Source organism: Stenella coeruleoalba, assembly GCF_951394435.1.
Source record: "Stenella coeruleoalba genome assembly, chromosome: 18".
NCBI lineage: Eukaryota > Metazoa > Chordata > Mammalia > Artiodactyla > Delphinidae > Stenella > Stenella coeruleoalba.
The window spans coordinates 6,474,760-6,498,158 of NC_137164.1; the positions used below are offsets into that span (position 1 = coordinate 6,474,760).

Below are 23,399 nucleotides of genomic sequence, written 5' to 3' on the forward strand. Positions count from 1 at the left end.
ACAGCACGTCCTGTCTGATTGCTGGGGCACCATTGTGTGCCTGAGGATCTGTTTTGAATAATGGCGAAGAAAGCAGAAAAAACACAGTGTGATAGTTTAGATGCCGCCTAGATGGTACTTGCCTGAGTGTTGCACTGTTTCACATTTTAATGGAGGACAAGAGGCTCGAGAGGAATGCTTGCTCTGACGAGGCTTGTATAGGAGGTGGGTAGCACTCCAGTCATTTTAATTTTTGCAATAAAATAATAGCTAATATTTATAGAGCACTTACTGTATGCCAGGTACTGTTCTAAGTATTAACTCACCACCATCCTCTGGGTTAGGTATTATTATTACCGTACCCATTTTACAGATGGGGAAACCTGGACACAGTGGTTAAACTACGGAGCGCTCCAGTCATTTTATAGTCACGTTCTACGCATGCGTGCTGCGGCCCAGCCGGCTGTCCTGAGCCCTGATTTACACTTGCTGGCTCATGTGCCTTCCAGCTCCACTGACACTGTCTTGCCCTCATGCAGCAGCAAGTGCACTTAATGGCACTGTGGTGGGCTTTTATTTCTTAAAAATGAAATGGAAGTAACTGGAAACAAAAAAGGAGAGAAGGAAAAGGAACCCGCCAAGGCTGGGTTCTCTGTGATGACAAGAAAGCGGTCGAGCCAGCACGTGCTATGTGGCAGTGCTCTCGTGTGCAGTTCTATCGTTGACCGCATCCAGCTGCTCACATGTGGTGAGCGGGGCCATCTCTCTTGCCAGAAGTGTTCACGGGAAGACCTCAGTTCCTGGGTTTTAATGTTACAGAAGTGGTGATGGGGGTGGAGAATTTTGGAACACGTGGCACCAGCAAGGCACCGTCTCTTCCCTCTGCTTGGGCGTCAAGGCTCTGCCCGGCTCCCTCTGCTGCCCGCCGCCATCGGTCAGGGCCGGGGCTGCGGGGAGAGGGCTCAGCGTGGTGGCACCTGCGCTGGCAGCAGGGCTGGGGCCCCGGGCCTCCCCACACACGCCTCCATTCTCTCCACCTTCACACACAGAGCAGCCCCGTGGCGGGCACGTGCTGGGATGGGGGTCAGGAGGGCCCTCCGGGTCGGGGGGGAGCGTCTGAACGGGACAGATTTCACTCACGTGGCAGCTCAGGCCAGGGGCCTGCCACCCAGGGGCGCCGAGCGGAGGCCAGAAGAGGGCCGGGGGTGAGCGGGAGCTGGCTGTGGGGGAAGAGTGGATGTAAGGTGGGTTGGGGGCAGCGAGACGAGAAAGGCGGATGCGGAGGCTGCAGACGCTGCGTCAGCGGCACTTGGTCCCGAGGGCGCGGGGTTTTACGTGGGGGGGGGGCTCAGGCTTGCGCTTTAGAAAGCTCCCCCGCGCCCCGACCCTGACTCCCCCCTTGAGGGCAAACGAGTTGCCGGGTCCGGGACAAAGTCAGCGAGTGGCTCCACCCGGTGGAGGGAGTAGGATCAGGAGTGTTTGTGGATCCGGGGACGTGACGCAGGAGGCCGCATCCTCCGGGCCCTGCCATTGTGTTTAGTGTGGGGGGAGGGGCTCGGGCAGAGCCAGAAGTCAAGGTTGGTTCGACAGCTTCTGGCTTGAACCTAACAGATGAGCACAGTTCTTCTCTGAGGTGGATTAACCGTCCTTCCTGAAGCGGGGGGCTAGAGCCCCCCCCAGACTAAGATGCCTCTCTGCTGATGGGCTGCTTTTGTGAAGTCAGATGATAAATTATTAAACGCCTCCGCTCCGCAAGCTTCTTGCTTTCCTGGGGGTGGGGGGCGAGGGCAGCTCTCTGATCTCAGGAGACGCTGAGTCGGGCCACCTGCTTCGAGTGCCCCGCCAGCGTGCGTGCACTTTCCGTGCAACAGAAACATGCATCTGTCAGTGTTCTGTGGTCCATTCTGGGCAAGGCACGGAGGCAGGGAGACTGGGGCCTCTCCCTGCTGCATGCGAAGGCCTTTTGGTGGAGCCCGGTGGGGAGGACCTCTGATCTGGACGCCCTGGGAAGAGCCCCCAGGACAGGGTGGTGGCCGTCATCACCGCCTCCCAGGTGCCACGTCTGCAGGGGACCGGGCTGGACGTTTCGTGTGTTACCTGCAGGACCAGGTGGACACGCTGACCTTCCAGAGCCAGTCTCTGCGGGACCGAGCCAGACGCTTCGAGGAAGCTTTGAGGAAAAACACTGAGGAGCAGCTGGAGGTATCATGCGCTTCCGGTCTCCCAGCACCCGCAGGGCCCTTGCAAGGCAGTTCTGTTGGACTCCAGGAAACCCGGGGCTCCCCCAGCAGTCACCCGAAGGCAGGGCCCCTGTGCTGATCTGACGCCAGAGCGACAGCGGTCAGGGCCTCCCGGGATTTTAAGCATGTGCCTGTCAGCACCTGTGCTGAGTCGGGATGGCCCTGGGTTCTCCATCTAAGTGTTATTCTTGCCTCATTGTACACGGCTCCCCAGCCCCTGTCCCTGGGCTGCTGTGACGAGCTGGGCCTGGAAACACCCCACCCTGGCCAGGCCCCATTCCAGCCCCACGTCCCGTTCCCTCCCAGTGCCGCCTGCAAGGGAGGCATCCCTGAAGCCCCAGTTGGTAGGGTGAGGGGTTTTTCCTCAGGCTGGCACAATTCCTTCCCTCTGATGTAAGGTGCCGGATAAAACACACGAGGCAAAATACACAACAGCCAGTTACATGTGAATTACAGATCAGTGAGTTTCTTAGTAACAAGTATGTCTCATGCAATACTTAGGTGAAATTCCAACATAATTGAACGTCCTGTCTTTTAATTTGTCACATCTGGCAACCTTATTCTCACATTTACTTTTCTACAACAGCCTTTTCTGCTTCTTAAACCACTTTGCTCATTTCCTATGCATGGCAGGGGGCGGGGCCCTCCATGGGCACAGTTGGGACCTTTCAATCCCCACCTGTCTGTTGAATCAAGTAGTCTGCGTGAATGTTAAAAGCCCATGTTGAATGTACTGTTTTTGCCCGCTAAATTCCCCTGGGGCGGTAGGCTGGTGGTATCCGGCCACCCCAGGATCCGACGTTTCAGGGAATGACGGCTTCATCTCTCCTGCTCCCCAAGGAGCTGGATTTTCAGTAGCTCCCCCAGTGGAAACTCGCGGGCATCGTTACCAGGAAGGCTGTGAGCACTGTCTCCCTCTCGCCCTCTCGCGCTCACTCTCCAGTGCCTGTTAGGACGACTAGATTGCGCTGAATTCATGGTGCTGGTGGACACTGGGCTTCGCCGGGCTGCCTGGTAAATAGCTCCTTGCTCTCCGCCCCTGTAGATCGCATTGGCTCCTTATCAGCACCTGGAAGAAGACATGAAGAGTCTGAAGCAGGTATTAGAGATGAAGAATCAGCAAATACACCAGCAGGAAAAGAAGATCATTGAGCTGGAAAAGCTGGTGAGTCGGCCTCTTACCTTGGGAGGCCCCCGTAACCTGCATGATATCCCTGCTGCCACGGTAGATGTCAATATTAACAGCACCCACGGCCCCATCCAGGTGGGGGCCCTTACCTGTCCGGTGCTCACAAGTGAGCAGAAAACGCCTTTCTTAGGAAGCCAGGAGTTCAGAAGTCTCAGAGGTGGCCTCATTTGTAGAAACCCGGAGGCCGTCTGATGCCCCGCCTGGCTCCGCAGCCACCTCTGTGACGTGCCAGTTCCTCCCCCCGCCGGGGAAGGTGTGCGGTGAGCCTGCATCTGTGGAGCGTCGCTTTTGTGCACCAGGCACGGCGCAGACACGCTGTGCGCGTGTGTTCTTTAGCTCTGACAGCAATCCACTGAGTAGGTGCTGTCAGGAGCCTCCTTTCACAGATGCAGAGACGGAGGCTTAGGACGAGGTCCTGTCTCACCCAGGGCCAAACAGTGGTCCAGCCCAGGCGTGAGCCCTGGGCCAGAGCTCCAGGCCCCGGCTTTCAGCACACGCTCCGCCTCGCCTTTCAGCCTGGCTCCCGCAGAACTAGCAAAGGGCACCCCTTTGGGGGAGTAGAGCAGCCAGAGCTCACTCCCCGCCCCTGTGGGTGCGAGGGCTGAAGCCGAGACAGTCATCCGGAGTCAGCAGCAGAGAAGCCTGCCTCCAGGGAGATGCCATTCTGAGGGGAAGGTTGGCCCAAGGGTCGCAGGTAGATTAATTTTTTCCTTTTTATTGTTATATTTAAAATAAATTTTTGATACTCTAAAAGGAAATATAATTTCCTCTAAAAGGAAATTATAAGATATAGATAAGAAAATTTAAATGACATATTTCTACTCTGTTAATATTTCCAGAGCCTTTCTTCTGTACAAGTGTACACACCCTAATATACGACCCACACATACATACGAGTGTTTTGTATCCTGCTTTCTTTCAGTTAGCAAACCCTCAGCTTACCATCTCAGTAACTGATCACCTCCTCTAACTTTTCAAGTTCTCCGTATGTCTCGGAAATGTCCTTGAAGCCGCTATATCCAAACCAGGAGCCGGTCCCAGACCACCTGTCGCGTTCAGTCGGCACGTCCCCCTCCTGATCTAGCACCGTCCCTCTCTGGGGACATCTCTCGCTGCACGGATGCCTGTCAGTCAGGATAAGGGCAGACGGGGGTGTGAGTGCCTATTGCCAGCATCAGAGGCAATGCTGGCGTCCTGGCGCCCTCCAGCAGCCCAGAGCTTCCCAGCAAGGCCAGAGCTAAGGCCAGCGGGGGGCTCGCGAACAGTCCTCCCGTCTCAACCCTGCAGCCCTCCTCCTCCAGGCAGGGCCACCTGCATCGTTATCTGGTCAGCCACAAGCCTCCGGGCTTCTTTGGCTGTATTTAGCCATGCTCCAGGCCTTCTGCAGGTACGCAAGAGTTCTCATTCCAGAAATCTTTCCAGGCAGAGGGGTGGGTAGGGGTGGGGGGAAGAACTGATTTAATCACTTCCCATTTCCTGGGAGGGCCTTGCTGAAGGGCAGGGGCAGAGCCCAGAGCCCTGGTGCCTAAGCCTGAGTCATGGAGAAGCGGCGGTTTCCTTTAAAGATTCCTCTAGCATTTATTTCTCAGTGCATCTTAGAATGGAGCTCTGCTTCGGCTAGGTCTCAGGCCCTGGGGACACACCGACGGAGAGAGCGGGGCGTGAGTTGCAGAGGAGTGGCAACCACAGAGGATGTTCTCTTCTGATCGTGTGCCACGCTGGGCTCGAGCTGCACGTTCCCGGCTGCCCAGAGCCTCAGAAGGAAAAGAGCGTGTCCACGCTGTTTGCATTTCCAGCCCTCCATTAATTCAGAATGTCGTAGAATGCACACAGGCCTGGCCAGAGATGCCAGTGCAGGGCAGACGGCCTGATGGGAAGAACCGGGGGACCCATCAGCCAAACGGGGTCCAGGTGGTGCTCGCGGCTCCTTTCCGACAATGGCAGGGGTCTGGGGACACTCACTGTGAGAGATATATTCTACATAGGAATCCAGTACAGGCACACACGTAAGTTGTAGATATACAGTACATACGATCCACTATATACAGTAATATATACACACATAATACACCTAAGAGGGAAATATATACTGTATCTAAAATACATACAACAATACTTCTACTACACACGGTGCACTCTGGTATTTTCTATTCTGTTTTGTTTAAAAAAGAAATGCTGGTCACGTCCCTCTAACCTGATTTTACAACCGACTGATGCATTGCAAACCGCGGTTTGGAAAACACTGTTCTTGATAAAGTTCCAAAGCCCAGAAGCCGAGGGCATTGGTCTGCCATCTGTCCGCAGGGCCTTGCTGAGCAGCTCTTGACACTGCATCTTTTATAGGCAGAGAAGAACATTATCCTGGAGGAAAAGATCCAAGTTCTCCAACAGCAGAATGAAGACCTCAAAGCCAGGATCGACCAGAACACCGTCGTCACGAGGTAGGTGGGCCTGGGCGTCGGAGCTTCCAAAGCATGTGTCGCCGACAGGATGGCTTTGCTCTTGACCTTGGAGCGCTCTGCTTTTATCCTCACTCCTCCGAGCCCTGAGGCTTCCCCACACAGGCTCTTGGCACTCCCTGCGCCACGGGCAGCATAGAACACACCGCTCTGAGCACCCAGCCGATGCCCGGGCTCCGCAGAGCGGTGGGTCCCACCTTGGTGGAAATGAGTGACACCGGCCAAAGCCTGGGGCACAGCTGGGAGGTGACGGGGATGTTTCTGGAGGAGGTTTTGGAGAGGCTGCCAGCTGGGGGTTCCTAGGCTAAAGAGAACCACCTTGTGAGCCAACGCCGAGCTCCATCGCTGGGGCCTGCGGCTGCTGCGCCAGCGCTGGGCCAGGCGGTCATGGCAGAGGAGAGCTGGCCTGGCCAAAGGGCAGCAGGGAGGGGATGCACCAATGCAGCTGCTCCCCAGGGACACTGCTTCCATCTTGGTGCTGCCTTCCTTGCTCGGAGGGCCCCAGGAAGGGAGATGGGGGGGCAGACCCACTGCTGTCACGACAGAGGCACAGAACGCCTCGGTTCCTTTTTCATTTAGCATCCATTAGCTGCAAACATCAACTAAGCGTCCGTTACACACCAGGCCTCAGACTGGGTGCTGGGCACTCGAGGAGGACCGCTCTGGGGCCTGTTCTCCGGGGCTCCCGGTCCAGCAGGCGGCCAGATGCACAGACCAGAGGTGATGGCTGCCAGGGAGGCCTGAGCCAGGGGCAGGGCGTCCCACACCAAGCGGCACTTCCCGCTCTCTCTCCCGGCGGCTTCTGCTCTCTCCCCTGGCCCCCAGCGCCTCCCCTGACCCGGGCAGAGGGGCTGTGGGCAGGTCGGCTGTTGGCGGAGGGTCTCTGGGAACGGATGTGTGGCTGGGATGAGCAGCAATCGCGTTGCAACCCCGCTTCTTGGTCCCTGGGGTCTGGCAGGACCCTGTTCTCCCCGCGGGCACCCACCACCTACCCCCTTTCCCTGCAACCCTCGGCCTTGCAGACCTCAGGTTAAGTGCCTCCCGGCGTGACTGCTGCTCGACAGTTGCTTGTTCTCCCCGTGCAGACAGCTGTCAGAGGAGAATGCTAACCTCCAGGAATACGTGGAGAAAGAAACACAGGAGAAGAAAAGGTTGAGCCGAACCAACGAAGAGCTGCTTTGGAAGCTGCAAACGGGGGACCCAACCAGCCCGATTAAACTGTCCCCCACGTCCCCCGTTTACCGAGGCTCCTCCTCCGGGCCCTCCTCTCCCGCCAGAGTCAGCATGACGCCCAGATGACGCCACCACGCTGCGGGTCGAGCTGCGGCGCCTGGTCCACGAGGGTTTCCGCCTCGAGGGAGTGGTGACCGTGGACCGGCCCGACTGACCCTGTGCGCATGCCCAGTAGCTGTATAGCTGCATCCTAGGCAGAGTCCTTTTCTGATCCTCGTGTAAGACTGTCCTGGTACTGGCACTTCGGAAAGTGTAAATGGTAGCATCTGATGTGCAAACGTTTGACCGTAGTTAGAGCCAAAAGAAAGAAACGCCAACTGTTCTTGAGCAATGAACTTTCACTGCAGAATATCAGGCTAGTTACAAATAGCTCAGTTTTGAATATCCATTGAGTAATCATTGTGTACTGCACCGATATGTGTGTATATTTAGATACACGTGTATACACATGCAGCGGTTCTGAATTGCATTTTTTATAACATGAAGTGCTGACATATTTTGGTGACGGTCAGCAGTTTTCTAACTCGTGCCTAAGAATTATTGGGAAATGAAAATGCATTTCTATCTACCTTCCCAGGAATATTTCTACCCAAAATAGAAAAAGGAAAAAAAAAAAAAGATACAGAGAAGCAGCGCCTTCCGACCTACCACCACGTGGTACTCTGTTCAACACCAGCACCGGCCGTTCACGAACGGTACCTGCCTTCGGAACAATCAGCTTCTTAGTCCACATGATGTGAGGTCACCATTACTCCATCCGCGAGTTTCAGTCATTAATACTTCTGTCATGAGCGGATAAGGGGCAGCAGTGGGAAACCCGGAGGGGGTGAGGAGTTTGGCAGGTGTCACTCATGACAGTGGATCATCTATAGTCTTGTAAACACAAGTTCTGCTTTTTTTCCCTAAATGGCATCTTGGAATCCATCATTAAGCTCTTTCATCTTTGGGAAAATATGGAAGCACATGACCTTATAGGTTGAGGGTGAGAGTGACCTTGGAGTTGGCCAAGACCGTTCACGCTCCGTCCTCAAGAAGGAAGACCGCTGATAGGGTCTGTGTTCTGACTAGGCGTAGGGTAGGAAAGCGTACTCTGCCATCCTAGTTGCTTTACTCTGATGTGATGCTGAAAATGGTCAACCCACCAAAGTATGACCCTCAGCCCCACTTCACTGGCGCCCCCTTCGGTCTGGTTCCGTAACCCAACCTCATTCCTGTACCTTGAGAAGCTCAGGGGTTCCAGCAGGGGCTTCCAGAAATCCTGGGGGATCAGTTCCAAGCTGTGCTAGACCATCCCATGGCCTCCCAGAAACCCAGGTGCATTTTCTGCCGGGTGATCGAGCAGTGCCACAGCTGACAGAGGTCCCATCCCTGGCCCAGGAGGTTCTTCCACACAGAGGAAGGAGCCCGGGAAACAGCCAGCCAGCGGTGGCTGGCTTCTGGACTGGCGTTTGGCTCTGAAACGGTAGAATTAGAACCTGAGAGGTATTCCTGTAGTGCTGTGGACGATTAGAAGCAAGACGCACAAAAGAAAGAAGCGGTTTCAACAGTTGATATGGTGATGACAATGATGCCTTTGTTCACTGTTTGTGACGAAGACCCTGCGCTTTTCTCCCTAAGGCCCCTCAAAATGGTCCTGAGCACAGGACTGGCTCTGAGCTTACCCGAGGCGGGCGGCCTCATGTAGGGTTGCTTCGTGGGCCAGAGCCACAGAGCAGGGAAGAAACGGCCCACGCAAGGGCTTGGCTGGCCCAGAGCCCTGCCTGCTCTGTGAATACGGGGCCGGCGTAAAGACAGACCTGGTCTGTGTTCCTTGCGTGAGTCAAGGTTGGGCTTCCCGGCCTCGTGTACATCTCATTTCTAGCAAACCTCCAGGTGTTTGCCCATCCTGGGGACATACGCAGGAGTATCCACTGAAGAAACATTTTTTTCCTTTAGTGGCTCTGCATGATGCTGTGATGTTGAGTTGGGCCTCCCATTAGAGTAGATCATGCCACGTTGACGAGACACACACGTGTTTATTCTTCTAGCAGGCACACCTGCAGACACGATCGCTCAGCCCTCTGAACTAGGAGCTGCTTCCCTAACGGCACTTGCTAAATGCAGTTACGCAGCAATACAGACACCAGTGTTACGTTAGAATGGGGTCCAGTGTGTTAGCCTGTTGCAGTCAAAGTTGTAGTGGTGTTAGAACGAAGCAGTCCCTCACCAGGCGACTAGAGCGTGGCTCTAACCAGCCCTGACCTTGGGTGCTTGAGCTAATTCCCCCCTTGCCCTGGCTTCATTTCCCTGTCATGGACGCCCATTGTATACGGCTCCTATCCCAGAACACGAGGGGTGGCGGCCACCGGGCCCCTTCTGTGCCTCTCCAGCCCCCACACTGTTAGGACTTGGACCTCTGTCTCCCTGGCGTCCACCTCCCAGGCCAGAGCTGCTGCCACGCGGAGATGCCGCAGTCTCCCCGCCTGCCACTCACAGACCCGCGAAACCGCACCAACCTCTTCCTGGCGCGTGGGACCCCGTCGGCGCCCTGCCCTCCCGCCGCCCAGCACACACCCGGCAAGGTTCTGGCGGGGTGGGACACCTGGTGGCCCTCTGAATGGGGTCGCTCGTTCCTCTTACGGCCCCTGCGGGTTCTGTGTTGCCGATTTGTGTTTGAAGCATATTAAAATGAACCTGAGGGACCTCTGTGACATGCACTTGATGTGACCGTTGGCCTGGCCCTCCCAGGCTGCAGGAGGTCCGGTGGGGTCAGGCAGGGAGGTCAGAAGGCCGGGCTCCCCTTGTGGGTGCGCCGGCTGGCCGTCACTGAGTCTCCCCCCACCTTGTGTGTGCGCCGACTGGCCATCACTGAGTATCCCCCCGCCTTGTGTGTGCGCCGGCTGGCCGTCACTGAGTCTCCCCCCACCACCCTTGTGTGTGCGCCGGCTGGCCGTCACTGAGTCTCCCCCCCCCTTGTGTGTGCGCCGGCTGTCATCACTGAGTCTCCCCCCGCCTTGTGTGTGCGCCGGCTGCCGTCACTGTCTCCCCCCCCCCCCCGCCTTGTGTGTGCGCCGGCTGCCATCACTGAGTCTCCCCCCGCCTTTGTGTGTGCGCCGGCTGCCGTCACTGAGTCTCCCCCCACCAACCCTTGTGTGTGCGCCGGCTGGTCATCACTGCGTCTCCCCCCGCGTTGTGTGTGCGCCGACTGGCCATCACTGAGTCTCCCCCCGCCTTTGTGTGTGCGCCGGCTGGCCGTCACTGAGTCTCCCCCCCCCAACCCTTGTGTGTGCGCCGGCTGGCCGTCACTGAGTCTCCCCCCGCCTTGTGTGTGCGCCGGCTGCCGTCACTGAGTCTCCCCCCGCGTTGTGTGTGCGCCGACTGGCCATCACTGAGTCTCCCCCCGCCTTGTGTGTGCGCCGGCTGCCGTCACTGAGTCTCCCCCCCCAACCCTTGTGTGTGCGCCGGCTGGCCGTCACTGAGTCTCCCCCCGCGTTGTGTGTGCGCCGGCTGCCATCACTGAGTCTCCCCCCCCCCAACCCTTGTGTGTGCGCCGGCTGGCCGTCACTGAGTCTCCCCCCGCGTTGTGTGTGCGCCGACTGGCCGTCACTGAGTCTCCCCCGCGTTGTGTGTGCGCCGGCTGCCGTCACTGAGTCTCCCCCGACTCGGCGGACTCAGGATCCCTGCACCCATCTTCCAGCCCGGATCCTTCAGCAGCCTTGCCCAGGCTTTGGGGGCTCAGCGGCTCTGCTCCGTCTCCCCCGTCCTGGGGAGGCCCGGGTGGGTTGGAGGAGGTTGGAAAAAGGACACGAGATTGAGGCCAGTCCCCTCACCATCAACGTCGAATTCAGACGTGGACCTATTGCTTCTACCCCAGAGTGAGCTCGGTCTGTCCTCAAGCCCGTCCCTTTGCACCCGGCTGGTCACAGAGCTCTCCTCTCAGAGCACTGGGAAAAGGCCCACCCGGCTTGGGGGCCCCGTGGGCACAGCACTGCGTTGTCATGCGCTTTCTCATGCCCTCGGGGTTCTCGGGGGCCAGGCCACTCCCTGAACCTAAACACGCTCACTTCCCCCACCAGGGCCTTCAGCCTCGGGGCCTGCCCTGCCTGGGGTCGCAGGCTGGTTCCCTGTGGGGTTTGCAGGGACCTCCGGAGACTCCAGCCACTCTGCCCTCCCGAACCACTGCCGGACAGGAGCCCCTTGGCAGGTGATAGAGCCCCTTGAGTTACTCCGGACCCGCCAGCACCACTGCCGGACCCCCTGGGTCACCCACGTGTCCAGGTTATCGGCGACGGCTGCTATTCATGATCTGCTTGTCGACCCGTCCCCACCTGTTCGTTTTTTCTGGGGTCTTGTGCCACCACCTTTATCATACCCACCCTGCGTTGTCCTCCCCGTCAGCACAGCCGCTTAACAGAGGGGCGCTGGCGCCCGGCCCACGGAGGAAACCAGGGTGGAGGGGCCTCGCATCCGTGGAGAGCTGTGTCCCGCACAGCTGTCTTGCCGTGGCAGAGAGCCCTTTGAAGTCAGCGCTCGGTCCCCGCTGTGCCAAGGGAGGCCACGGCCGGCTCTCCCTGCCTGTGAGGCTGGAAGGAGTTGAGGAGAGCGAAGCTCAGGTAGAAACCGGGGGGCAGGGCGTCCCACCCGCTGCTGGAGGCTGTTCTCACTCCGTGGCTGCATCCTCGAACGGGCACCCTCGCATCGCGTCCCTGCATCCCTTGTAGGCAAGAGGCAGGGTCCTGCCCGCTGGGGAGTTTGGGTCAAATGCTCTAAACAGTCACCACCACCATCACAGGCTAGAGCTCATTCGCTTAAGTTTGCTAAATTTTTTTTTTTTTTTTGAACCTGTCTTCTTTTCTCAAACTTCTTTAAAAACAAAAGCAGGACACCTCAGGTTTCTTGAACGCCCAGCTCTGTTCCTTCCCCCTCAGCATGGGGGACATGCAGGCGAACTTGCCTCCCTCACCAAGTCTGGGCGAGTTTTCCAGAGACAGCACCACGCGGGATAAAGTGCGGTGCAGCCTAAGCTGGGCCCTCCCGTCCCTGCGGGATGCCCGGGTCCCTCCCCACAGACAACCCGGACAGGCTCAGCTGCTGCTGTCTTTCACCTGCACCCAAATCCACGTAGCAGGGGCTGCGTTAGGAGACGCTCAACAAGTAACCGCACGGCTTCAAGCAGTAAAGATGTAAAGCGTCCGTGGGAAAGTCCGACCGCGCAGCTTCTCCCGGCTCCGCACCTCAGTCCTGAGTGCCCGCGGATCGATGATGAGGAGGCCAGAGCTCACGTCATCAGCGGACGTACCACCTGCTTTATTCCCGAAGCCTCTCTCACATCGCATTTTTTCTGGCCGTATTTATGGCTTGGTGGACAGGCTTATACAGTAAAGCGAAACGATGCCCCTTGGAAGAGGGGCGGACAGGGCTACCCCGGGGAGGTGTCCCCGCCCTCCCGGCCGTCTGGTGGCTGAACAGCACCCCCACCCCCCCACCCCGAGGAGTCCGTGAGATACCTCCCCTTTGCGAAGGCTGGGCTGTCCGTCTGACTCACCAGACGTGTTTCATCACCAACTTGTGCTCCAGGTAACTCCCCACCCCCAGGCCTCCGACCCCCCCCCCCCCCCCCCCCCCCCGCCCCATCAGGGTTTCCTAGGAAACTGCCCGGAAGCCTGGCGGGGGCGCTTCAGGCGCCCGCCCGCACCGGCCGCTAGGCGGCAGTGTGGCGCCACGGGACTGGCCGCACCGCGCCGAGGCGGGCTCCCGGGAAGACTTGCTCGGGGGCGCCCGGGGAAGCCGGCCCGTCTACAAGTCGGGGTCTGGGCTCACGGGCGCCTGCCAGTTGTCACAGATCGCCTTGGGGGCGGGGGAGGGCGGGGCGGCTGAGGGCAGGAAGGGGCACCCTGCCTGCGTTCGTCCCCGCAGAGCCCTGGGGAAAAGGAGGGAAAGCGTCCACGCGGTCCAGGCCTGGTGGGTGGTTCACCGCGCGGCCGACAGATGCCCCCCACGTCCCTGATGCTGAGCGTGCGGGGCCGGCAGCAGACCTCCCAGCGTGATCACGCCAAGCCTCAGGGCCTGGGAATTCAGGCCCCCTTGACTGCGTGTGCCTCCTGTGTAAGCAAGCGCTTTCTTTCTCAAGCGGGGCGGGGGGTGGTGAGAGATCAAGGATTATGAGAAGAGCTACAGCTACAGCCCTCCCCATACCCTCCCGCTCCTGCGCGCACCCCACCCTCCAGATGGGTGGCGGGCGTGTGGCGGGCAACACAAGGCCAGTGCCCAAGGCAGAGGGGTTTGCTGCACTGACACCCAAGTCCTGCAAACGAGCAGCGTCATGCCCCGCAGACCCACTGGCAGGAAGACCTCTGGGCCCAAACCCAAGCCAAGTCCGGAAAAGAGTGCAAGGTGGGGAGACAGCATCAGAGGATCCTAAATGAGGGTCGAGGGGTTCCCTGGCCGAGGCGCTAAAGCCGGAATGAGGATTTCCACCAAACGGCTGAAGGAGAACGAGGCAACGCGACATCCTTCCGGTTGTGGGGAAGCAGGCAGATTCTCAAGAAGCAAAGAGCAGGATCTGAACTCCCTGCGGGGCACCCACCCCGGGGCACCCACCCCCTCCGCCCCCCAGAGCTGCCGGAATTCCTGAGCTCACACTGAGCACGCCCAGGCCATAGACGGAATTTATTAGGATTTGCGGAAGCATGAGAGGATGTACCACAAAATAGCCTGACTTTACAACATGAAGTACGGCATCAATGCACAGTGTTGTCAGCAAAACTGGGATACAGAGCAGAGGTTCACATTTTTTAAAGGCGATGGACAACATCTACTCTTGTCCTTAAAATAAAAACGGGGGGGGGGGGGGAACCAGCAGAGGCCAATCTGATTTGCAGTTAGCGTCAGAATCTAAATCTAGTATCACAATTATAAGAAACTATAAGAAAACTATTAGAAAAATAGAACATCAAACAAGCAAAAATATTATACAATTTACATAATAAAAAACACACAATTCTCTTAATAATGGCTCCACGTTCAGTAGAAGAAAGAGTACTGAAGAAACCACAGCTCTTCAGGTTTGATTATAAACCAACCCTCAAGAAGACCATCACCCTTTGTGCTCCTTAGACCCATCAATGCTGAAAGGCACAACGTAAGCAGGAAACTTATCTTAAATATATAACTTCTCCAATGGGAAAATAAGTCCCAAACTTAAAAAGTTTGTCATCAAGAAACACAAAATCATACACCTTGTTAATAATTTAACAAAGCCTGAATGCATCTCCCCAGCCCTCCTCCGCGACTCCGGAGAAATCCCATTTGGACTTCAAGCCAAGGTCTTCCATCTCACGGGGGTTTTCAGCAGTTCAACACATTTACAAGGTTGGCCGGGGGGCTCCGGAGAACTGCGCCCCCAGACCCTTGGCCAGTCCACGCCCCTCTTGGAAGAGCACTGCCACCCAGCGAAGCAGCGGGCACAGAAAGACTGGGCCATAGTGATGAACGGGAAGGTCAGTTGCCTTTTTTTTCCTGACAACCTCCCATTAGGTATTGTAACTACGATGACGAGATACAGAATGCATGTAGCTTCTTGCACCACTGGACCAATAAAGCATTTCATTACCCAAAAAAGTCCACAAGAGTCTGATAAAATGTACATCTTGCTCTCCCTAAGGAGCCTCACATACAATTCTCTCATTACCAAGGCAAACATGCATTTTAAATTACACCTAACAATTATGCACAACATATATTCAGTTCCGTCTGAAGTTAACTCTCACAAGCGTCACACACCTGCGCCCAGAGTGCGGCCATGCCGGCCATGCCTCTCCATCCATCCTACAACACTCGGGCCACCGGGCCCGGCACCAAGTCCCCTCCCGCCTGTCTCCAGGGGGCTGGTTCTCGGGTGCCAACAGAACAAGCGGCTCTGAATGTGTCAAGGCGGGGCGTCCAGGTCAGGAGAGACAGGTCCCAGCATGAAGCCAGGCAGCTTTCCTCCAGCAGCGAGGCCCCGTCAAACGCCCGTGGGCTCGCCGACAGTCTGGGTGGGGCCGCTAGGAGACGTGTCCACACACCCGATGCTGACAGCTCTGCCTACAACGTCAGGCTAGACGCCATCCTAGGCGGGACGGCAAGACCTGTCAACTCACCCTGCCTGCCTGGAGGACGAGGTGGAGGAGAGGAGGACGAGATGGAGGAGAGGAGGCCAGGTACAGCCCCGTTCCCCGCCCCCGCCCCCCGCCTCCCGCTGTCCGCCCCCCTGACGCCATGCACAAAGCACAGCAAACACGTCGTGAGGCTCCTGCTGGGCCCGCGCCCCTCTCAGGTGTGAACAGATGTGTCAGAGGTGGAGAAGGGAGTGCCGCGGGCCCAGGGGCTCTGGGTGGGCACAGAAGCCTCCGCAGTGCTGCTGCAGTCGCCAGTGGACACGGCAGGGCAAGGCCCGTGGTGTCCAAACTACACAGAACCAGGAAGCCGACCACCTGATGGACACGGACTCAACGGAACAAAACCTAGCGTGGGGGAGACACAAGTGACCCTGACGACAGTGTAAACTCTGCAGCTTCTGCAAGTCGGCCTGGAAAGGTGCTCCGTCCCGCGGCCCTCTGGGTTTGTAAAAGCAAAGTCGGGCAGAGGAGATGCGAGCAGGTGAGCCGGGGGCCGTGCGGAGGCTCGAGCTCCTGCCCGAGGCCCCCATCCCCCACCCCGGGGCGGGGGGTGGCTCGGGGCCCACTGCCTCTCCGGAGACCCCGCACCCCTCACTCTTTGGCACAGGTCCCGGGGACCCCGCGTGGGTTTTCACAAGGCCGTGGACACGCAGGGAGGGGGCCGCGGGCGGCAGGAAGGGGCGCTTCCCCATCACAAGCGGGTCTTTCCAATGTGACCGTTTGGGGCTGGTGCACAGATAAAAGGAGACGCGGTATCCCCGAAGGGCGCGTCACTGGAAATGTGGAACTTCTGACTCTGCAGGAAAACGTAGCCAAGCCGTGGAACCGAGTGCGGGAGGGGCTGGGATGTGAAACCGCCGGGAACTTCCGGCAGTTACTTTTGGCCGTGTGTCTGTGTCCGTGTGTCTGTCTGGCAGGCGGCAGGTCTCTGTGTGTACGTGTTTGTGCGCGTGTCCAGCTCAGGGCCAGGAAGGAGGGGTGTGATCAGAAGGCCCACTGACTTCGGAGGCGCCGCCCCACGCACAGAAGAGAAAACCCTCGGCAACGGCATGAAGACCCGCTCTCAACAGGCCCCGTCCCGGGACCCCAGGTGCTCTTTCCGGGGGGGAGCGCGGGGGCCTTCTCAAGGCAGCCACTGCCCTTCTGCGCGGCGCCTCGCGGCTCTGGGTGAGGAAGGGGACCACGTGTCAGGACGCGCTCGCCCCGTGAGATGCTGAGACACACCTTCTTGGCTGGAGAGCCACGAGCGCTGCTGGCGGAAACATCAGTCGTGCAGTCTGCTGGGGGGCGTCACACGGGGAAACAGCCAGAACGAAAAAGGGAAAGAACACCTCAACCTGCCACCCTTCTGGGACACCCTCTCTCCCTCGCGCTCTCTGCCTGTGTGGAAAAACAGCAGACACATCACGCAAACCAACGGCCAAGAGGCCCCAGAGGACGGCAGACACCAAACCCCACAAAATACGTTACTATTTATCACAATGTTGTACCAAGCAAAGCACCAAGCTACATAAATTAAATACCTTTCTTTGGAAATCCAAGCTTTGGGCTCTTACAGTCCTCCCGCTGGAAGATTCACAAGTGACACTGAGAATAAAGCTTCCATGAGCGACCAGAGCGGCCACCAGAGCCTAGAACGAAGGCCGACCCTGCCAACTGGCTGCTTCACTCATTCTTGCATTTTCCTCCAAGAACTTTTTGGCGCAGAGGGAGAAAAGCCGAGTGCCATCAGTTCATCAGGCTTCTTTCTACCAGGTTTGTGACAAAGGCCAGAGGGAGAGGATATGGGGAGCGAAGCTTCCAAAGCAGCGTTTACGCTTCCCGTGGAGTCCAACACGCCTGCCCCTCACCTGCCAACACGGGCCCTTCCGTCTACTGAACTACACTCTCTCGGGAAGGCAGACTTGGCCCGGCTACCAGAGGAGTCCCCAGGGCCTCGGGAGGGAGCGCCGTGTGCACAGGGACACACGGACACCGAGGCAGGGGTGCGGGGCAGGGTCACCGACCCGCACACAAACCCGCAGCGTCTGGACGACACACACCCACACGAGAGGCACAGTAACGTGACCCCAAACCGTGTCACGTGCAGACCCCGCACCCTGGACAGTTCGGGGTGATCGCTCGGCCGTGTGCCGCGCCACTGTTAAGCGCCTGCTGAGTTCAGTGGAGTGACCGATTCACAGCGGCAGACAGGAGGACTCCACGTGAGGATAAGACACGAGAGGGGCCAGAAGCAGCTGCAGGGCCACGCCGTCACTCAGGATGAGCGGACGCTGGCCTCGGAGACCTTGAGACCCAAGAAACCGACCTCCGAGCGGCAGAGGAGGACTCAGGGCGGAGCCAGGACCACAGAAAGCGCTGTTCTCCGCTTGGCTCACTCGAGGCAGGTCCTACAGAAATAGTGTCACATTCCAGTTACTCAGGACTCGGCCGGCGCTGAGAGGCGCCAGAGCAGCAGGAACCGGCCCGGGGCCTGGGCTGGTGGCCGCAGGAGGTCCAGGTGGAGTGGCCACCGCCCTGGCCCCGCGCAGAGCCCGGTCCCGTGGCCCGAGTGTGCAGTGTGCGAGGGGGGCCGGAGCCCCGCCTGGAAGGAGGGGGGGTGGTCACAGTCCTCACGGGCCCTCCGGAGACAGCTCAGCAGAAGCAGGAGAAGGAGACCGTCTAGTTTTCCTTCCTAAGTACACGCTGTCCTCAGGCTGGGGGCGGCACAGCTGGGCACAGACCGTGTCGCGGTGCTCAGCTGGCATCTGGGGCGGCTGTTCGGGGCTGGGCGGGGAGGCGGGGACTGGAGTGTCCAGCACAGTCCCTGGAAGGGAGGCCGGACCGCTCAGGTGATGAGAGGAGGTGACCTCCATTCTGCCCAAGGCCGCAGCAGCAGGGGCGCCCGGCCGGCGAGGAGAAGGGCTGCTGTCTTGCTCAGAGAGAGGCTCAGAGGCAGGTGGGCAGCCTCGGCCCCGTGGCCCCAGCTGGGAGCTGCCAGGTGATGGGCCCAGCGAGCCGGCCTGAGCAGGACACGCAGGCCGCGGGCCGCCCCATCGCGGCACTGTGCTCTCTGGGTGCGGGCGGGTCCCGTGCACGCGCAGGGGGAGCGAGGTGCTGCCGGGGCCTTGGGGGCAGGGCTGTGCGTCACTTGCAATGGTCCAAGTGACCGTCAGGAGTCCTTGCTGGGTCGGCGGCCAGGGACGCCTCCTCGCTGTGCCAGAGACCATAGCCAAAGTAGATGAAGAAGCCTGCGGGCCGAGGGCAGAGACCGGGTGTGAGTGGGCACCGTCGGGTCCCGGGAAGCAGTCCCCGCAGCAGCCTCTGCAGGCGGCCCCGCCGGGAGGCCTCGGCAGGTGGCGGCCCCAGGCAGGGCCCCCGTGGAGGAGGGCGCGACTCATCATGCAGGGTCGCCTCTACGCTCAGCAAAGGCGCATCCTTCTGGGCAGCCTCAGGTCGGGGGAGCGGCTGGGCTCGGGGCCCCGGGGGCGGGGTGGGCGCTGGTTCCACAGCCTCATCTGCTGCCCACCTGGCGGGGTACCCCGCGGCCGCTGGTGGGGGGCCAGGACAGACCCTGCAGGAGTCACGCTGTCCCCGCCACGGCGGACTTCCCAGGGCACTAGGGCTCCCCAGGCTCTTCGCGCCGTCTGTACAGCTCTCGTTCTCCCTACCTGAGTGACTTAGACATTCAGGTAGCCTGGGACTGCGTGCAACCCGTGAATTTAGTCATTCCAGTGAGTGTCAGGGGCCACAGAGGTCCGTGCTCCTAACTGTCCCCCCACCCCGGGGCCACCTTTGTGCCAGTGACACAGGAGAGCAGGCCTTGAAGGAAGGACCCAGCCACAAAAGCCCTGGGACCCAGGAGCGTGTCGGGGATGCTTGGAAGCGGGCGTCCTCCGCCTCTGCCGCCTCCACTCCCGCAGTCACTGGGGCTGGGAGGTTTGGCCGCAACACGGCCTGGAGGTCACTGCTCTCGTCAGTGGCCCCGACCGGTCAAGGCCAGTCTCCCGGGCCTCGGCCCCCGGCCTCCGACACTACACAAGGAACCCGGGTCCATCTCTGCAGCGCCTGCTGTCAGAGGCCCAGAGAGGGGCCACGGTTGGTGCTAAATGGGGCCAGCACCCAAAGGGTGACCCCCCCTGCTTCCCACAGGCCCAGCCAGTCCCCACGGCCCAGTGTTTGGGATGGACAGCAGACTCACGGGCTCGTTCTGAGAATGTTAAGCTCTGGCCCGAGATAACTAGTTCAGACAAAGGCTTTAAAGTTATCTAAAAGGGAAGGGAGGACCCACAGCCTACCAGGAGCTCCTCACTGTCAGAGAGGAAACCGCTGACTACGCGTGTTTTCGCTGTGTTTTGAAATCTGAAACGGGGGCGGCTGGAGGGCACAAGCCATCCAGCCAGTAGCAGGGAGGACAAATGAGCAGCTCAGCATAGGCTGGCGGGGCTGGGGGCCTCCAAGAGTCGCTGGGACATCACGTGCTGGTCACCTCGAAACCCACAAGTCACGTACCTATCAGCATCCACACTGCAAACCGGACCCACGTGCCTCGGTCCAGCTGCATCATGAGATAGACGTTCACGAAGATGCTCAGGACCGGCAGCACCGGCAAGAAGGGCACCTGCGGAGACAGGAGGCGGGGCGTCAGGTGTGACGCGATGGAGACGGCGGGACAGACGGCTCTGCTCCACTCATTTAGCGAAACTACCCAAGAAAGGAGCGCACCCGAGGCTGATACGGACGGCCAGGTCTACGTGGCGAGGGGCTGAGTGCCAGTCCCCAGTCCCGTACCCACACCCCGTACCCCCAGCACCCCCCAAGTACACCCCCGCAGGCAAATCCTAGTAGATGGGAGTTTGTCCTACGCTACTAATCGCCAAAGTGAGCTGTCGTCTAACTTCCCCGCTTACTCCTCCCCTGAAGGGGCCGGAAGAGGGGCTTCTGCTTTATTTCTAAGGCTGAACTACCTTATTATGCGTAGAATCTAAAAATGCAGAAGCCCTGGTCATCCCCAAGGCTTGGTGATGACATGCGATCCACCAGGGCCAACGTTTATTTATGAGAAGCCCAGAGAACGCAGGGCGCTACCCCACCTGAGAGCCAGGGCCCAGCCTCTCTCAGCAGGCGCCGTCTGTGCCCGGGAGCCCCAGGCTCACATCCCTCGAGGCCGGCCAGCGAGCACCTCCCTCCGCCCACCCAGGCCTCGCAGAGCCCAGGCAGGCAGGGCGGCCTCCCGGCAGGAGCGCCAGGCTCACAGCTTCCCGGGGGGGTTCCCTCCAGCCCGGTCAGGCCGAGCTGCTCACCTTGAACGACAGCTTGGTCTTGCTCTCGGGCTGCCGCCAGATGATGGCTGTGACCACGCAGCAGAGGAAGGCGGAGCCCACGAGCACGAAGACTGCCCACAGCTCCCCATTTGCCAGGGCCCCGTTGCCAAGCACAGCCACCATGCAGAAGGTGATGACCAGCAAGGCTAAGAGGGAGAGAGAGACGCACTTCAGTCATTTCCCAAGTTCCCACACACAGACATCCTCAGCTCTCCCCAGAACCCGTGGAGAGCGAGGCTCCACTTCTGCAGGCACCCACCCCAGTTAGGACAGAATGACGTCACGGTCCAGGGCAAGTGCGGCTCTTCCCCACCCGCGAGGATAAGCAAGACCCCAAACACCGCACAGGGAAGGGTAGGCTCTTACCTATGAGGCTGGTTGAGATGTTCACAATTAGCCCAGAGAATTTGGAAGGCTCTGTATTTTGCGGTGAGAGTACGGTTTTCAGAGAAAATTTTTCTGCTTCTGGTAAAAAGCCCATCTGGGAATCGCTGGTGCTCACCAACTCGTTCTGGTAGACTGGGTCGAGCTCGTCACTAGTCCTGGCCATCTGGTATACCATGTTAGGCTGCTCCGGCTGGTACCTGTGAAGCAGCAGTTTGCTTGACCGTCGTAATGTGCTTTAATTAACAAGCGAAAGGACACACACTAACTCAAGCTCTTAGTAAGCCTTCAGAGGTAAGCTGCCCAGGACACAGGGCATAAAACGGGAAGAGGGTGATCAGAATGGTACATTTTCCCGCAAACAGAAAGAGAGGAGGAGACCCAGGCCTCACCTTCTGCTCCTACCTCTCTGGGCAACACCCTCCTTGGTGTCTCTGTTATGAGGCAACTTGACCTCCACCATGACCCAGCCCAGAGGAAGGTCCCAAGAGTGTCTCTTGCTCTGAGAAGTAGCACTGGCCCTTGGACGCTTAAGATATTAGGCCACTTCCAACCAAACTATGGCTGTAAGGGGGCTAACAGCACAGACAGAAATAGAAAGCAATTACGTTAGGACCCTGTCTGGTGCAGAGAGCCAGAGAACTATATCTACAGCCTGATGAATTCGAGAAACTCTGTTTGCAAGACTTAACTGGATCACTTTATTTTAAAACTCCCAGTGCCTTGGAATAAATAACTCTCTAGAGCTGGGTGAAGGACCATGACTTTCAAGACACGAGCCACCTGCAAGTGAGACACTCATTTTAAATGAGGCTCCGTATCTTCCCAGCCAAGATGACCAAAGGTCGGATCCTTCCCACCCGCTTTGCAAAACGGAGCGCTTTACGAATTATTCTGCATATAATCTAAGAGCGAATATAAAGATACTTAACAGCTTTTTTCACTGACTCACTCATACAATACCATTCGGTCTGTTAAGACAGTGGGGTGGACCTCAGAGAGATTTTAGCGCTGAGCTCTTGGGAAGGAAGAAGGGGTGGGAAACTAGCAAACTAGCTCTAGCTGACTCTCCAGAGCCAGGTAATTAGCTGTAGAGCACGTTAGGGATGGAATCAGTGTCCTGGCAAGTGTAAAGCCGAGAAAGTGGGGGGCTCTCCCCAGGTGACCACACTGAGCACCTGCACAGGTATCTGTTCCCATCATGTACCCTTACCTGGGGTCGTTCCTGGGAGTGAGAAAGCAGAGCCCTGTCTCCCAGAGCAAAGGGAAACTGGAGCAGGGGTGTGCTTGAAAGGAGGGGCACCGAGGCAGCAGAGGACCCCAGGACACCAAGCCTCGGCCCAGAACTGCTTTATTAGGGCCCTCCACGGGGCTGGCCCGGTCCAGACAGGACTCCAAGCCAGAACCGGGAGAGTCTTCCTGAACACTGTCAGCTACTCCGGGACCTGTAACGGCACTCACTCCTCTGGGGCCGGTGCACTGCTGCCACGGGAGCACCACACTGACCCACGTTTCACAGGTCTTGGATTCTCCCAATTCCCACCAGGGCCTGACCCCAGTCCTCTCTGTCCCAGAACCTGGACCAAATTGAAATCGTCACCCTAAGCCTTCAAAAACTCTGATCCAAGAATCCAGGCCCAACAGTCGGGTTGATAACCTGTCTCTACCCTCCCAACATCTAGCCAGGAAAATCAGGGCCCATGAGAGAGACAGGTGGGGCCACCCCGGACTCTTCAGGGATATTCTCTTCAGGGTTATTCAGGGATAACCAGGCTTTCAACCACCAGATGCCACCCTCTCCCAGGCGGGTCCCAAAGGAGCTGTCCGCAGCCTAAAGTTTACACTGTATAAACCACTGACACAAACTACTAAAAAGAAGGCTGGCAGTGTGCCTGTCCTGGAACCCAGAAAGCCGTACCTACCGTAAGACCAACACACAGGCAGCCACCAGAGAGTAGGCCAGGAGGGTGCCAATGGACATGAGGTCCACCAGGTCCTTCAGGTCGAAGAGGAAGGCCATCACCCCTGGGGAGGAGACGAACGTCAGGACCGAGCACGACCCTCCACAGCCGGCCAGAACCACAACCCCACCTGCGACCCAGGCTGTGTGAGGCGTGCCGCTTCTACTTTCCCCCTTGCTCTCCCCGGCCCTTTCCATGGAAAAACACTGTGACTTTGCTTAAAGGGGAGAAAAGCTCAGGATTAACCATATACGCAGCTCTCAACAGACAGTAATAGTAATTAACATTTATGTGGAGAGTACTTTTATCAACATGATCCTTTCTGACCCTCATGGCAATTTTGCCAGCCATCCCTACACTAAAAATGGAGACAGTGAAGTTCAGACATGTTAGCAGACTTACCTAAGGTCACACAGCTATTAAGTGGAAGAGTCAGGCTCTAAGCTAGCTTCTTATGGCTCTGAGTCCAATGTGTCTTCCCCTACACCATGCAGACGTATAGACAGACATGTA

At 58.3% G+C, this 23,399-nt stretch overlaps 2 protein-coding genes across 5 annotated transcripts in view; one reads left to right on the forward strand and one right to left on the reverse strand.

Annotated features, from left to right (window-relative positions):
• MTUS2 (microtubule associated scaffold protein 2) overlaps positions 1-9,085 on the forward strand; it is a 491,802-nt gene extending 482,717 nt beyond the window's left edge. For all 4 annotated transcript variants that reach the window (XM_079902571.1, XM_079902570.1, XM_079902572.1 and 1 more), the window contains 4 exons: positions 2,083-2,181; positions 3,265-3,384; positions 5,752-5,849; positions 6,953-9,085. In XM_079902571.1, coding sequence (XP_079758697.1) covers positions 2,083-2,181; positions 3,265-3,384; positions 5,752-5,849; positions 6,953-7,166 — 531 coding nt within the window. In that variant the 3' untranslated portion in view covers positions 7,167-9,085. The remainder of the gene's footprint in view (positions 1-2,082; positions 2,182-3,264; positions 3,385-5,751; positions 5,850-6,952) is intronic.
• Positions 9,086-15,341: 6,256 nt separating this feature from the next.
• SLC7A1 (solute carrier family 7 member 1) overlaps positions 15,342-23,399 on the reverse strand; it is a 66,877-nt gene continuing 58,819 nt past the window's right edge. The window contains exons 9-13 of the mRNA XM_079902520.1: positions 22,848-22,950; positions 20,908-21,125; positions 20,521-20,687; positions 19,730-19,838; positions 15,342-18,468 (exon numbers count right to left, since the gene is read on the reverse strand). Coding sequence (XP_079758646.1) covers positions 18,365-18,468; positions 19,730-19,838; positions 20,521-20,687; positions 20,908-21,125; positions 22,848-22,950 — 701 coding nt within the window. The 3' untranslated portion in view covers positions 15,342-18,364. The remainder of the gene's footprint in view (positions 18,469-19,729; positions 19,839-20,520; positions 20,688-20,907; positions 21,126-22,847; positions 22,951-23,399) is intronic.